Raw genomic sequence first — 14,978 nt, 5'->3', positions numbered from 1 at the left:
CTGCTTCCATTTGTCACAGAGCCAGGTCTCTCTTGCCCTTCCTACTTCTCACTGAGCCAAGAGAAGCATAATCAGCCCTCAGTTGTGAGCTACCCTGACTGCATACACCAAACACCTATTGACATGCATTAGGGGGTTCCTCAGAAGGACTGAAACAAAATGGCAAAGTACTTCTATCTGGCCATTAGTGCACAACAGAAAGACAGCCTGTGCACATAACTGCTCCCTCTGCTTTGGCTGCAGTTCAGAGCTTCAGCTGGAGTCCTGTGAAATGGACACTTCAGGCTGTGATACGGCTCTTACAACACATGAATAACACATGGCCTCCCAATTGTCGGGGGGTTTAGTGCACTGTTAAGGGCATGTCTTGAAGAAAACAGGAAAAACAGGCTGGAAGAGTAAAAATGGATCTGGGGCATTCCTTGGGTATGGGTAAAGCATCTCTGACCTTAGCAGGGCTCAAGAGGAACTCAGACATATGGAGCATCTGAACAGTCATGTTTCCTGGTAATGGACACTATGGAAGAGCAGCTTTGGACTCTACAAAATGCACTCATCTCCAGTCTTAATTATGATAAAATGAAGATCCAAAAGGATGAATGCATTAAATATAAAAAGGACTGGTATATAAATCTTTGTTTTTAAAATTAACTCTGTGACAACATATTTAATGAACATTTATTTTGTAAATAACTGGAGTTATATTACCAATTACACTACAAAAAGAGGAAAAATATAATGAAGTAAATCAACACTAGATTTGCTAGAAAGTCTAGAAAGGTCTCATTTCTGACTGCTAACAGTAAGAGGTGCTAATGTTAAAAGTATAAAAAGCAAGGTAACTCATTCTTGACAAATACACTAGGTCTGAATTCCATTGACCAACATCAGAAATAACTTTCAAGATACTATGGCATAAAATGCATTTTAATTTGTGTTTGAAATTAATTCGTGGAAAATTAATAGAATCCCTCAAAGTATTACATTATTATAACAAATATATGTCTTGAATCATGCTATCAAATAAAGTAATGGGCACAGGATTAGAGTTACCTTTTAAGTATTTTTGATAACATCTATTCAGATTCAGTGGGATTTCGGGTTTTATAAAGAAATCCTCTGCTTAAAGCTTACAGGTCCACAGGCATTCACTCTGTAGCTATCCAGGCTGTTGCTATTACAACCATCCTAGAAGATGCCAATTTAAACTTTTGTTCACGGCTGTACAGCTAAAATACAGCTCAGCTCTTTGCACAGAAATATGCAGCAATTATAACGAAGTAAAATTCATCCTGCAATCCTCCACCTACAGTCCCTGTATTTAACTGGCTGGGGAGATATAAAAATAGAATAACAGGTACAGAGACATGTAGAAAAAGACACTTATTTCTTATAAGGTGCTGTGATGCCCTTCACCACCCCAGCACTGACACACATCTCACTGCCTATCTGGTAATTTCTACTCCTGAATACATTTTTGAGATCATTTTGACTTCTACATGACAAGACAGATATTTGGCTCTTTCCCTTTAGACATATGCCCTTAAGAATCATTCTGAAATAACAGTAAGGTTCAACAACTTAGGACATAAACAAATAATGTCTAAATGGACACTGACAAGCCAAAATGCCCAAGGTTGCTTCTTCTAGTCCAACAGAAGTCTGTCTTTAAAAGTTAAAAATGAAATCAAGTAATCTCTTTGTAATATTTTCAAAATAAATGCTATACATTCTTCAGAAGGCAAATGACATAACCTTGAAATTGTCCTTAGGAGAAAGAAAATTGTTTGAATTTCTGTCCAAGTCAAGTGGGCAAAACAAAAAACAAGCAGGAGAACTATGAAAAGTCCATTATATTTTTAAATCATCATTAGTTTTAACACAGTGTTTTGAAGACTGTCATTTTTTAACTATGACTTCAGGCAAGTGACATGATCTGAGGTCTCACCAGCTCTCCCAGTGCTGAGACTGGTCAGCACTTGAACAACAGCTCACCCAGGAAAGACAGAGAAGGTGATGCTGGCAAGTGACAGCACATCAACCCCATGCCTCGAGTCAGGTCCATGCAGCTGCCAAGCAGAGTCTCTCTTAAGACAAATTGTCAGCACACAAGAGAGTTCATGTGACTGGGGAGCTACTGGGCATGATTTGAATTTGGTGTCATTTCATCCATTCAGTGGGACAGAGAGCCCAGACTTGTAATTTGTTAGAGAAATTAGGCATTACCCTTGTTAAAATTGCATGCTGAAACATGCAATCTGCACTTTGTCTCACCTCCTCCTGCTCCTTTTTTTCAGTGCCAGGGTTTCCTGCATCTGGAGCAGGGTAAGTCTTCCCTCCATGGCTGACAGATACTGCCAGGTAAGAGACTGCCCTTCCCAGACCATGCCCACTAGGACTCTTGGGTTCCAGCATTAGCTTTGGCATCTCCTCTCATTCATGGATCTGAATCTGTATTTTGGGGGTTCACATTTATAATTCTCAGGCGTATTTAACTTAACTTTTACAGGATCACTCTGTAGTTGTACAGTGCTTTGCCTAAGGATCTCCAGACAATTTAATCTTTCCAAATGTCACCTGAATCTACAAAGATCTCCACTAAATGAACATGCCTCCAGGCAGAATGAAATCTTGCTGAGTATGGTGACAAGTTATAGAAGAGTTAAAGTAATGAACAGTTACAGCACCTTACTTTTGTCAAAGTGAATGGATACATTAAAAAGGTTTCCTTCTACTTGTGAAATTTCCATCTGTTTGAAAAGCATGTCAAACTACAGCAAACAAGTTGAATGCTGCTGTATCTTGTAATTAAAGGAAAATTATTACTCTCTGTAGTTAAGTGCAAAAGTCATTAACAATAGGCCTCATACATAAATAAAAAAAAAAGTACAGAGAGAAACGTTTTCAAGACTGACTATAGCACCTGCCTTTGGTCATCCATCAGTGATGCTTAAGCCCCCACAAAGTAAAGGTATCTAGATATTCTCACTGCCAGAGTTAACTTGTGTGAGTTAGGCATTTGTATTACTTCTTGAGACAGAGGCTTCAGAATCTGTTCATCTGTTACCTCATAAGATGCTGAGATTCATGTTAGTGACAATTATAGTTACTACTACTGTCCAAAGCTTGTGAAGTCTAGATCTCAAGGATCCAAACAGGAAGTCAAGCAAAATCAGAGAGTGCTGGGACTTTATGACTGAGTGATCCACCCAGAGATATAAACTATGGCAAGGATGGGAAACCAATGGGGCTGATATTGTTCAGGTTATTTCTTCCAGTCTGTGACCCTTCTTTTTCTCCGTTATTTCTGTCAATGCTACAATACACTCCTGCATAGACCTCCAAATACTTTTGAAGGCCATGTACCCCTCAGAAGAGCAAGAATGAGACTCAAGAAAATACTGAAATCTACAGAAACCAAGGAATAAATACGTACAGGTTTCTGTGAGTTCTGGATCAAACCCTGAGTGAGTAGTGAAATAACAAGCAGCAGGACCTTGACTTGTTCTGTGATAGCAGAAATGCAGAGTTCTACCATTCCAGCCCATCTACTCTATTAGAAATATACAAAATGAACATTCAAACCATAATTATTTTAAAGTTGTGGTAGCAGCACTTGTTTGCCAGAGATGATACATCTGACTGCACAATTATTCATCTCTATATATTTCATTCCAAGGAATGTAAGGAAAGATATGTACTGCTCAACACACATTTAGACTATTGCAAAGCACACAACCAACATATCATCTAAAAGAGGATGAGGATGTTGCTTCTTTCTAGCAAGTGCAATTTGCCACACAAGGAAGTATATTTTTGAGGATCCTAAATCAAGCTTCCAGTAGGGAAGATTTTAAAGTATTCTTGTATTGTAACAAAATGTTCCCAATGGTGTCATAATGGAAGAAAGAAAGAGGGGAAAAAACCATCTCCTGGCAGGAAATTAATTATTGAGCATTCCCCTGCTTGAAAATGCACTCCTACATTCTGTGCAGGCTTTCCATTTTTCTCTCTATGTGGAGAAATTCACTATGGAGAATATACAATCAGAACAAAGAGCATGAGGGTATCAGTTTCTTAAATGCATTTAGAAACCGAGCACACCGGGAGGGAAGAACTTGGTTTGTGCATCACCACACCTAATGTTTATTCCTTCTTTATATTCCTCTCTCCTCTTCTCCATTAGATTGTCACTTCTGCTTCTGTTCTCTGAAATCACCTCTGTTGAGAATGGAAGAATTGTGCCTGGCTTTTAGCATCACTTAGCTGACACAGTTTTGAAATGTCACTTCCTACTTCTAAAAAATCAAATAGAAAATCTCTTGATGGAAAAGGGAAATAGAAGCCCATCATTACATGCCTAAATATCAAGATGTAATTCCATTTTTAAACTCTTTTTTTTCCACCCCCAAGTCCTGCCCATTTAGTAAATTTTGCCCCTTGCTGTCAGTTTTAGTTTCCCTATGAAAGAGCTGAAAAACCCACAGCGGCCATAATTTCACACATGACAGAACATATAGCTCCTGAAGCTACTTCTGCAGCCAGCACATGCACCTACAACATCTCAATTTGGTGGGATCATACCACTGCAAAAGCATCTTCATGAGAGCAAACACTTCCCAGTAACTGGCATCTTGGATTCTTCCTGGATGTGGAACAACCAAACTAGAGAGGGAAGATGCAACAGACTGAAACAACATATGCTATCTTCAAATAGAATTCATGTCAGCAGTGCTCAATAGCTTAGCTTAGACATAATGAAGAAATTTGCAAGAGAAATAAACAATTTTCACTTTTTAAATCAGATCCAGAAAGGGTGTGGAGAACTACTACAGCAGATGTCTGTGTGATTCCTGCAGAAACCTTAATATCAGCTAGGCTGCCTGTGACCCTTTCTCACTTGAGTCATCAGCACTTGGGCTCTTCCAGCACTTCCAAGCTGGGCAGGATGGCTTGGACACAGCATGGCTGCACTGCCTCTGTCTGCCTTGCACACCTCACACTTCTCTGGCTCTGTGCATCAGCCCAGGAGTCTCTGCCCTGCATGCACACATGCCAGTGTTTGCATGTGTGCTTCATATCTGCAAATACTGAGCTGCTGCCTCCCATCCCCTCCTTACTCCTTCTTGGGTCTGAATTAACATGATGGGTTCCCCAGAGACCAGGAGGGACCTCCACATATGCAAAATGTCCCAGTGAATGGGAGCATTCTGGAATAAGACAAACCACCCACTTGGCACTCTAAACACAGCTGGAGTTGCAAGAGAGTGCTGCAGGAGCTGGAGGTGCAGCAGCAGAAAGGGACCTCCACAGCACAGGTCCTTCATGAGGCTCTGGGCAGCAGGGCTTGGGGGGTCTGATGGTGCTGATGGAAATGCTCTGTTGTCCTCACCTCGTTTTTCATCCCAAACTCTTGACTTTCTAGCACATCAAAGCTTTTATTGATTCTACAACTGATAGACAATGATACTAGCAATTATTCAGATGGCATTGTTTTGAGAGGGGAGATTGAATTTTGAATTATAAAGCAGAAGAAAGTTTAATTACCACATATGAGCATAGAGCATATGCTGCTATTTTACAAAAAACTGTTCTGAAGAGAAGCACCATGCTCTGCCACCAAGCTCCCAAGCGACAAAAATCACACTCTCACGAGTATCAGACTTGCCATCTGTAAAATGTTTTTCATCTCTAGAAGATAATGTGAGAACTATGTGTTACAAATCATATCTTTTGTGACAGCTATTATCACTTGCTTTGGAGCAGCACCTTAGAACAAATGTTTTTTCTGCCCTGTAAGAGCTCACATGAGGCATGAAACTTCTTAAAAACCTATTTAGTAGTGCAAGCAAGGTGATAACCAATATATGTTTCAAAATTTCCCTTGGATGATAGGAAGAGAACAGGAGGTTTTCTTCATGAACATAATGTCATTCAAAGGAATTTGCTCTGTAGGATGACATTCTCCTACACAACTACAGGAATTTTAGATAAGGCTGTGTGCATTTGTACTGTGTGCATCTGCATTTTAAATTCCAGAAAGGGAAATTAACCATTCTCTCACAGATGGGAGGCAAAGCCAAAAACATATTACTCTTTCTAGGAACAGATTACTTTTGTATTCCTTCTCAAAAATGCCCATGAATTAAGGATTAAACTTGGCTTAATGACTACACTTTTGAGCAGCAAGAGATCAGAGGCAGGCCAGCCATGTTAACACAGAGAATCGAAAGGGACTGAGACAGAAGCCAGAAACATTGAGCTACAATGTAATGAGAGACCGTCAAAACCCAAGGGGAATGCAACCTGGAATCAACGGCCCTCACTGTGCTCAAAATCTGAATTTCAGAGGGCAGGATGATGCAGGTCAAAATGATGTGGAGTGACCCCATCAGTAGCTAACTGCATTAATATACCAGAGCTGAAAGAATGGCTAATCTGACTCTCTTTTCTGATAAATTATATATCTTCTGTAATCAATCCAAACCGAAACTAATTTCCAGCAAGTCTGCTGCTCTGCCAGTAGACAGTGCCTTAATATAATTATGCACAGACAGGAAGAGATAACGACCTCTGATTCAAGTCTATTATTTTTATGGAACATGAAGATACATCGCAGTATTATGGAGCTATTGATTAAGATCAGTATGTTACATTGAACAAGTTGTTCTCCCATAAACCACTGATGTTTTTTTCCTCTTCCATCGAGTCTTGCTGTCCTTTCCAGTCAGGAGGAGTTACCTGGTGAGGGGGCAAACATAACTTTGGAGGAACTACTACTACGGCTACATTGATACCGATCTACATTCAGAGCCAGGTATTTGCATCCCTTCCGCCGGCACAGCTTGTGGCAGAATAGGAGAGCATCTCGCAGATGATTTATCCAAAAGCTCTGTCCATGTTTATTCAACAGCAGCATATTAGAAGATACATTAAACTGAGTCCTCTGATAGCGGCTTTGCTTCGAATCGCGGTGCTGCGGCCCCGGAGCCGTGCCCTGACCGCGGCCGGGTGACCCCAGATGTCGCTGGGGAGCGACGGGCGGGCTCTGCCGGCAGCCGGGGCGCCCGGCCGGGCCCCGCGGGGACCCCCGCGGCAGGGTGAGCCCGGAGCCCCCCGGATCTCCCCCGAGCCCAGCCGGAGCCCGCACCCCCGCCCCGACGGCCCTCGGGGGAGGCTGTGGGCGGCAGCAGCGCCCGGGGAGACACGGCAGTGCCGCCCCCGCAGCATCCCCAGCGCGGCGGAGCCCCCGCGCCCCGTCCCTGCCCCGGGGCCGCTCCCTGTCCCAGCGCCGCGATCTCCGCGGCCGGACGGGCAGGAGCCGCGTTCGGGGGAAACTTTGGCCCCGCCGCCCTCCTCCCCCGGCCCGGCACCCACACCGCCCCCGCTCCGCGGAGCTGCGGGAGCCCGCGCGGGCGGCCGGGGGCGGCGGGAGGAAGGAGCGGCGGGGGAGCAGCAGGGGCCGGAGCGGGGCGGCGCGGGGGCGGAGGGAGGGGTTTCTGCGGGGGTGTTGGTTTACCTTGGAGGTTCTGCACTCGGATGTCGCTGATGTGCCCGATGAGCTCCTCGCGCTGGAACCAGTCCCACTCCTGCCCGGCCATAGGGGCGCGGGGCCGGGGCCAGGGGGGCGGCGGGAGCCGGCGGCACCGCCACCGCCGCCTTCACCGGCACCGACGGCGGGCGCGGAGCGGAGCGGGCGGGGGGGCGGCCCCTCTCCGCGCCGGCTGCGCCCCGCCCCGCGCCCCTCCCTCCATCCCTCCCTCCCTCCTCCCTCCCTCTGCCCGCCCGGCCGGGGGCGGTGGGGCGGAGCGGGCGGGGGTCCGGCCGTGCCCCTCCCTGCCCTCAGCCCGGCCCCGCTCCGGCCGCCCCCTCGGGCGCAGGCCGGGACCCCCGCCCGTCCCAACGCAGCGCTCCCCATAAAAACGCGTTTATTGCCGAGGGAAGGGAGCGCCGAGCCCTCCTGCCGTACCTGGGGACCGGAGGAGCGCCGTCCCTAAAACAAGTGTCATGCACCCACGGCAGCAATGGAAAAACAAAAGTATGAGCAGCAGAGGGGTTTTCCTCGAGGGCATGAAATCAGTGCCACTATACATTAAAACCACTAACAGTTGCATTCTGATTTAGCGTGCTCTTGGTAGTCTGTTCAGGCTCTCCAATTTCCTTTGAGGTGAATTCTCACGTTTACTGTCTCCACGTACACCATTTTTCATCCAGCTTGGACAGTAATTGTTACCAAGGCCCTTCGGTGTCACTGAGATTTGTTCTCTACAAACCTGATGAACAGCTTGAGTATTTCATTTGCATACAAAGCATTTCATTGCAATATACCACTATTTGTACCTTCGTGCAGGTAAACAGCAAATTTTGGCGTGATCCAGTCAGACCAGTATAGCATCAAGAGTTAGACTAGCAAAACATGTAAGCAAAATCTACAAAGTTAAATATAAACAAACGGGAATCTAGAAATTGTGGTTCTTTCAAGTCTGAAGTGTTTATGTGATCCCAAGCAAACACTCCACACAACCAGTTGTTTCACCCAGCTCAGGAATGCATCGCTCTTCCCACAGCCTGCTCTGGTGATTTTGCCATTACCACTCAAAATCAGATGGAGATGGTGAGAAAGCAAAGTCATCCCTTAAGCATCTCATAAGGATTCGTCACCACTGTAACATGCAGCAGTCAGCTCTCCCAAAATGCAGTCTCCAAGAGTCTGAGGCAGTCTTCAGCTGTTTACATATCAAGACTGGAAAGTTTTGCACAGGTGTAAGGACACATGAATGCCATGACAAAGAGTTTATAAACCTGAATAAGGAGCAGAAAAAACAGCTTGTGGAGAAGAAAAAGCGTCTGAAGTCAAATAGATTTGCACAAATCACAATGCCAGGCTTTGCCTTCATTTTACACTGGGAGGACCTGTTTTTTTTCCAGGCATTATCCAAGTGGGCTGAATGCATCAGTACCACATTTAGAGGTGGAGCTGGAAACTGAGCAAGAGTGGCTGTGGGAAAAACAGGTGAATGACTTCACAGCATCAGTGGAAATACTGTCTGCCAGAGGCAGCTCAGGATCCCTAATCCACGCTGCAGCTCAAAACAGGGCCACTCCCAGAGCCAGATGGGGACAGCTGAGGCTTTGTCCCATTGTGTGTGAGCATCCTTCTGGAGCTGGGGTGTTATGAGCTCTCTAAATAGTCCTTTCCATTCTGCACTGGCCTGCTTGTGAGACCTCTGAGTGGCCATTTGCTATGGTCAGAACACCACAAATTAGTGAGGAGAAGGAAACCAACCTGCAACCTTCAGCTGCAGAATCATAGACTCACCAATTTGGAATTGTTTGGGATGGAAAAGACCTTGAACATCATCAAGCTCAGCCGTGAAACTAATACTGGGAGGGCCACCACTAAGACACGTCCCTAAGTGGCACAAGTCTGCTAAATCTACATCATCTACAAGTCTGCTAAATACCTCCAGGGATGGAGATTCCACCATTTGGGCAGCCTTTTCCAATGCTTGAAAACTCTTGCAGTGAAAAACTTTTTCCTAATATTCAATCTAAACCTCCCCTGGCAAAACCTGGGACTATTTCCTCTTATCCTGTCACCTGTTACTTGTGAGAAGAGAATAACCCTCCCTTGGCTTTCAGGTGGTTGTAGAGAACAATAAGATCCTTCCTGAGCCTCTTTTTCTCCAGGCTAACCCTCCCAGCTCTCTCAGCAGCTCCTCTGAAGCACAAGACCTGTGCTTCAGACCTGTCACCACCTTCTTTGCCTGTGTCTGGAAGTGCTCCAGCTCCACAGTCACCTCAATGTCTTTCTTGCAATGAAATCCCCAAACTGAAAAGGATTGAAGGTGCAGCTGCACCAGTGCCAGGTACAGGAGGACAGTCACTGCCCTGCACCTGCTGGCCACACTCTTTCACTCTTTCTGCTGTAACTCCTCTCTGCCAGCTCCAGCTGACCTGTGATGTTACAGCTGTGATTCACTGTTCTTGCAGATGTCCCTACAGCTAATTACTGCCTTCAGCCTCCTCCTTGTCCTCCTGCAAGAGCTGCCCACCTCCACTCTCACAGTGGCTGAGGGTGCAGCCCACGTCACTGACATCTCCAGGCCTGCCAGGTGGCTGCACTTGACCTGCACCGTCTGGGTCTCAGAGTCAGGCTGGGTTTAAGATGTAAATGATTAACATTGTGAACACAGGGAAGTTAAAACTTCCGCTTAGAGAGAGGAGAAAGGCCTTAAACCATTCTTAGCTGGGAAAACACCTGCTCTGTGTTGCCCTGTACAGTAGCAGAGGTTGGTGTGTGCCAGCGAGGCAGGCAGGACTTCAGCCTGGGGTTCAGCCTGTCTGCCAGGTCTGATCACTGCCATTTCCAGCCCAGCACATCAATATGAGCTGCATCAACCTCATCTCACATTAACACCATGGCCCATGAGGTGCTGTGGATGGAAAGCCTGATCCAGTTTCACTTAGCAGGCGTGCAGGGAGGCGTGCAGTTTGTCCACGCAAGACTTTCAGATCTCACTTCCAGCACCTTTCCCAAATCAGCTTTGTGGTTAGCACAAGCCATCATATGTGGAACCTCCTTTGAGACAATTATAAAAAACATATATGCAGAACCAAGTGCTCCAAAGTAGAAAGGTAAGCATATAAAATTGTAAGGACATTTAAAAATTGTAAGATCAACAGGGCATTGTGTATAAACATTTTTTAAGTTCTTCCCTGCAACCTGGGGTCTGTGAATCAGCTCAGCAAGAAAGTATGAAATCTGAAATTCTCATATAAAGCTAGAACACCAAATCTTATGTTAGTTGTTGTAAACTCTGTAAAGGCTTGTGGAAATTATCTGTGAAAATACTATATGCCTTCTATGAAGTAACTGATTGTATGCAGTGAGGAGTAAAGAACTTCTCTTAAGCAAAAAGTGATTTTAGATTTTATTAACAAAGTCCAGTTGCCTTTTGATGTTAAAGAACTATTCTATAACTGAAAAAGCAGGTTAGATTTAATTAAGTCCCTTGGCTCAGACTTGTTACTTAGGGCAATGCTGTAAACACTTGGCAGAGACTCTGAACTATAATAGCTGGTTTATTAAAAAAAGAGTTTTGTCACATATGAGAAGGCAGAGAGTCTGATATGAACTCAGAACATATGAAATATGTTCATGGGCAACCTACCACTTTTCTGCATTGCCTTTATCTTTTTTTTTTTTTAGTGTATGCAGAATAAGGATGTTAAAAAGCTTTTAGTTTCCCATCCTTTTAGTTTCCCATGCCTATCTTACCGGTGAGTGATTTAATGAGTTGAATTCTCAGTTTGAGAACAAAATTTACACTCAAAGGTTGTGTAATAGTAGGGACAAAGCCATCAAATTCTACAGCTCAGCTTTGTGCCTGTCCAGATGGAGAATCCTTGTGATTCCTGCTAAAATGGCAAGGGAAGGTATCTGACACATAGAAAGCTATTTCTGAAATTAAGGAAGATATTTATGCCATTGTAGCTAATTTTTTTAGCCTTTATAAACAGAGTTCTCCATATGAATAGTCATTCTGGTAATGGATTTTTTCCTGCTTTTTTAAAAAAATAGTTGACCAGAAAAAGGTGTTGTCTATCTTGAAATAGGTGAAAATATCTTGCATTTCAACCCAAACCTCAGAGAAGTGTAACTTCCTATCCAGCCATGCCTCAGCCATCCATGGCTGCTCAGACCAAAGAGCTACAAAACCAACATTCCACTGATCCTTTCTAGACCTCCCTTTGCCTGCATTCCCAAAACATCCTTGTTGAGTGCCATGGTCTGCGAGGTGTTTCTCTGCCCATGACAAACAGTGCTTTGGGAAAGGTGGTGGGCATTTGGGTCCTGCCCCTGCACTGCTGGTATTGTCCTTGAGTCTTTGCATGTGCTTCTGCCTTGTTAAAGGGGCTGCAGAGTATGTGAGGATCTCACTCAACTTTTAACCCTTTTTCTGAAGTCTTACAGGAAGAGGACTGAAAATGGATGCTGTCTTACCCTATAGCTGAATGAGGAAAAAGGAGGAAAGTTAAAGTCTGTAACACAGGAAAGTAATCCACATTCTTATTTAACTCTTGTATTTTACAGATACATTACATCCCAACTTGAGTGGTCACTCCATTTTAAGGCAATAATCATGCCCCTCTAGGTCTCATCAAGATTTTATTTTCCTTCCTTAGCCCATATCTGAAATACTGAAGAGGGCCAGTGCAGAGAAAAGACTCATTAGGTCTCCCAGATGAATAGGTAAGCAAAGATTTATTTTCTATTACCCTGTCTGACAGCAGCCACCCCATAGTCTGGCTCTTCTGCCCACACACATGTAAACAATGGGAGGGGTACCATGTAAAACAGACTTTCAAAGCAAAACACAAAAAAAAAGTCAGAAGAGGAAAAGACAGTCTAATTCAACCAAGTCAAGAGGAGACACTGAGATATATAAATGAATAAAATGAATACCAGCTTAGGAGTGTTGTGCCCCACTAGACCCATCTTCCTCTTAGTCCCTTTCAGATGGTAAAAGAAGAAGAGAGGTGATGGCACTTGGCCCTGCCTCAGTGTACCACTGAGCACATTTACAAACTCTGGATGCTGAGCAGCCTCCCTCTGCTGTGTCTCCTCCTTCTTTGACCCCCAGAAGTCCACACTGATGAACCACAGTGATTCACAACAACTGGTGCCACATACTGGCAATAAACAGACTATGGAAATTGCTGGAAGGTCTTTATGTGCTCTGCATGAGTTTCATCACACAGTCCATGAATAATGCCAGGAGTTACAGTGGCTTCTGACTTGGAAGGTGAATTTGTTTTGTTTGCTTGCTACCAAGGTAAATCTTGTTTGGACTGAGTTAGTAACAAAATAATTTGGTTATTTCCAAGTCTGGGTCTTTTGGAGTGATGGGGAGGGATCACAGGGACAGCTTTCATGTGCTAGAGCTGTAGAGGTGAGTTCCTTCTGATTCTTCATCAGGACAGCTGGTGTGATGGGAGCAGGGTTGTGTGGGTCACTCTCAAAAACCAAAAACCTCTTTTGGTTTTTCATTTTCTTTGGTAAGTGTGGTTTATTTTAAGGTGTGACTTATTGAGAACATATGTGCTGCATTTGACAGAGGCAGTGGGAAAGGCTGTTCTCTGGCCTTCAGGCTGGTTTTCTTACAGTCAGTTTGGTTTTCTGCTGTTCTTCCATGCAGATGAAAGTTGGAAGAAAAGGAGAGTAGTTATGTAAAACTCATTTGAATATTATGTACTTGTGGAGCTGATTTCTTTTCTGTTGCCATGAGCCTTTCATTCAAAATCTCCCCTTACTAGGGCAAAACCCTTCCTTGATTCAAAGAGTAATTGACACACAAGAAGTTCTATCTAGGTTGTAGAAACTTGTTTGTTATTTTTCCCTTTAATTCTGCGTCTATTTTCCTTCTGTTTCTGATGGATGTGGGATGCACTTGTCTCATCCATGTGACAGTATTGTGTAATCCTGCCCCTTTGAGCCTGACTTGCTCTTACTCATCTGTGACCAGCTGAATTCAGGACCTTCAGATTCCCTTCTGTGTGCTCCGGCACACCATGAAGGTTTGTTTCCCCAGTAGATACTGAACAAAGGTTGCAATGTTTACCAGTAAAGGGATCATTTTTCCAGCTCTAGAGGATGTGTACCACCCTAAAGGCCAGGAAAAAGACCAAAGAAGCAAAGCTTTCACCTTGAGAGCATCTGAGCATCTCCTAGAAGTTTCCATCTCTTCAGAATCCGCTCCCCTAACATGAGTTTCATGGTTTCATTCTGTCTGGTCTCCATGCAAAGGTAGAGAGGCCAGCCTGGTGCAAGCAGTGCCTTAAACAATAACCCGGGAAATGCAGGGCCCAATTCTGTGTCAGCGCTTCCTGCACGGAAGGAGAGAGGGACAGCAAGCAGGGGCTTGGTGTGTGGATGTCTCTGCAGATGGGGTGGTGGCAGAAGGGTCCTGCAGAGCAGTGTGAGCTGGTGAAGTTGTGCAGGAAGTTGTGCAATCCAGGTGGATGCTGCTCAGGGCTGGCACCATCCCTGCACAATGTTCAGCTGCAGGTCACCCTGGCTGGCCTGGTTACCTTCTTCTGCCTGAATTACCTTGGTTAGATACACTTGTGGTACATTCATTTTAGATCCCAGATGTTCAAGTCAAGGCCTCTGCAATAGTACTTTCTGGCAAAGACTATTTCTGGACATAACTACAAATATTTAATACGGGGTAAATTATAAATCAGCCTTCTCCAACACCAACTAAAAATGAATGCTTCAAGTGAAAATGGAGATTGCCTGGTCTGTTTTTTACCCCATCAATATTAGGATTGGAAGCATGGCATCAGGTAATTATTAGCGTTCAGGCACTGCAGTTGCTGTATAAACAATGCTAACATTGCTGACTTTTATACACAGCTTTCCATCTGCAGATTTCAAATCTCTTGTATATTACAATTTTCTGTAATTGCCTGGCATAACCTGTCTGAAACAAAATCTACAAGCCCTGAAATAATATTTGATATTACAGAAAACAACCAGTATATTTTTGCAATAAAATGTTTGTGGAGGAATGAATTATGTGTGATCTATTCTCTGTACTTCACCATAGTAACAAAATGAATTGGTTTCTTAGAAGCCAGCAAGCAAGAAGGCTTCTTTTGAACTGCCTGACCTCTTTCACAGCACTGGAGATGTCAAATAGTCTTCAAATGCAACATTCAGCTAAACTGCCTGTCAATGCAGCACCCTTCTGAAGCAATTCAACCTTTCCCTATTTGTTTGTTTCTGTTTGAAGAAGGGGTTTCAATTTTACATCCAATGTAAAGTCAGCTTGATTGTGAAAGAAACGTGAGAAGAGCTTCCTTCTCTGACCTTCCCAAACATTATTAGCTTGGAAAGTAACAGAAATATATAAATGCTTCAAGTGGAGGGGCTGTACCCTGTAGCTGATAAATAAACTGATAATTTTTTG

At 44.2% G+C, this 14,978-nt stretch overlaps 1 protein-coding gene across 1 annotated transcript in view; it reads right to left on the bottom strand.

The window, feature by feature from the left end:
* The window catches only part of CLMN (calmin), a 76,266-nt gene extending 68,521 nt beyond the window's left edge, over positions 1-7,745 (bottom strand). The window contains exon 1 of the mRNA XM_071426551.1: positions 7,520-7,745. Within this exon, the coding sequence (XP_071282652.1) occupies positions 7,520-7,601 (82 nt within the window). The 5' untranslated portion in view covers positions 7,602-7,745. The remainder of the gene's footprint in view (positions 1-7,519) is intronic.
* Positions 7,746-14,978: the final 7,233 nt, after the last annotated feature.

This window comes from Agelaius tricolor, unplaced genomic scaffold (assembly GCF_023055355.1).
Source record: "Agelaius tricolor isolate 1412-34295 unplaced genomic scaffold, bAgeTri1.0.p SCAF_5, whole genome shotgun sequence".
Lineage (NCBI taxonomy): Eukaryota > Metazoa > Chordata > Aves > Passeriformes > Icteridae > Agelaius > Agelaius tricolor.
This window is presented reverse-complemented; position numbering and strand designations above follow the sequence as displayed.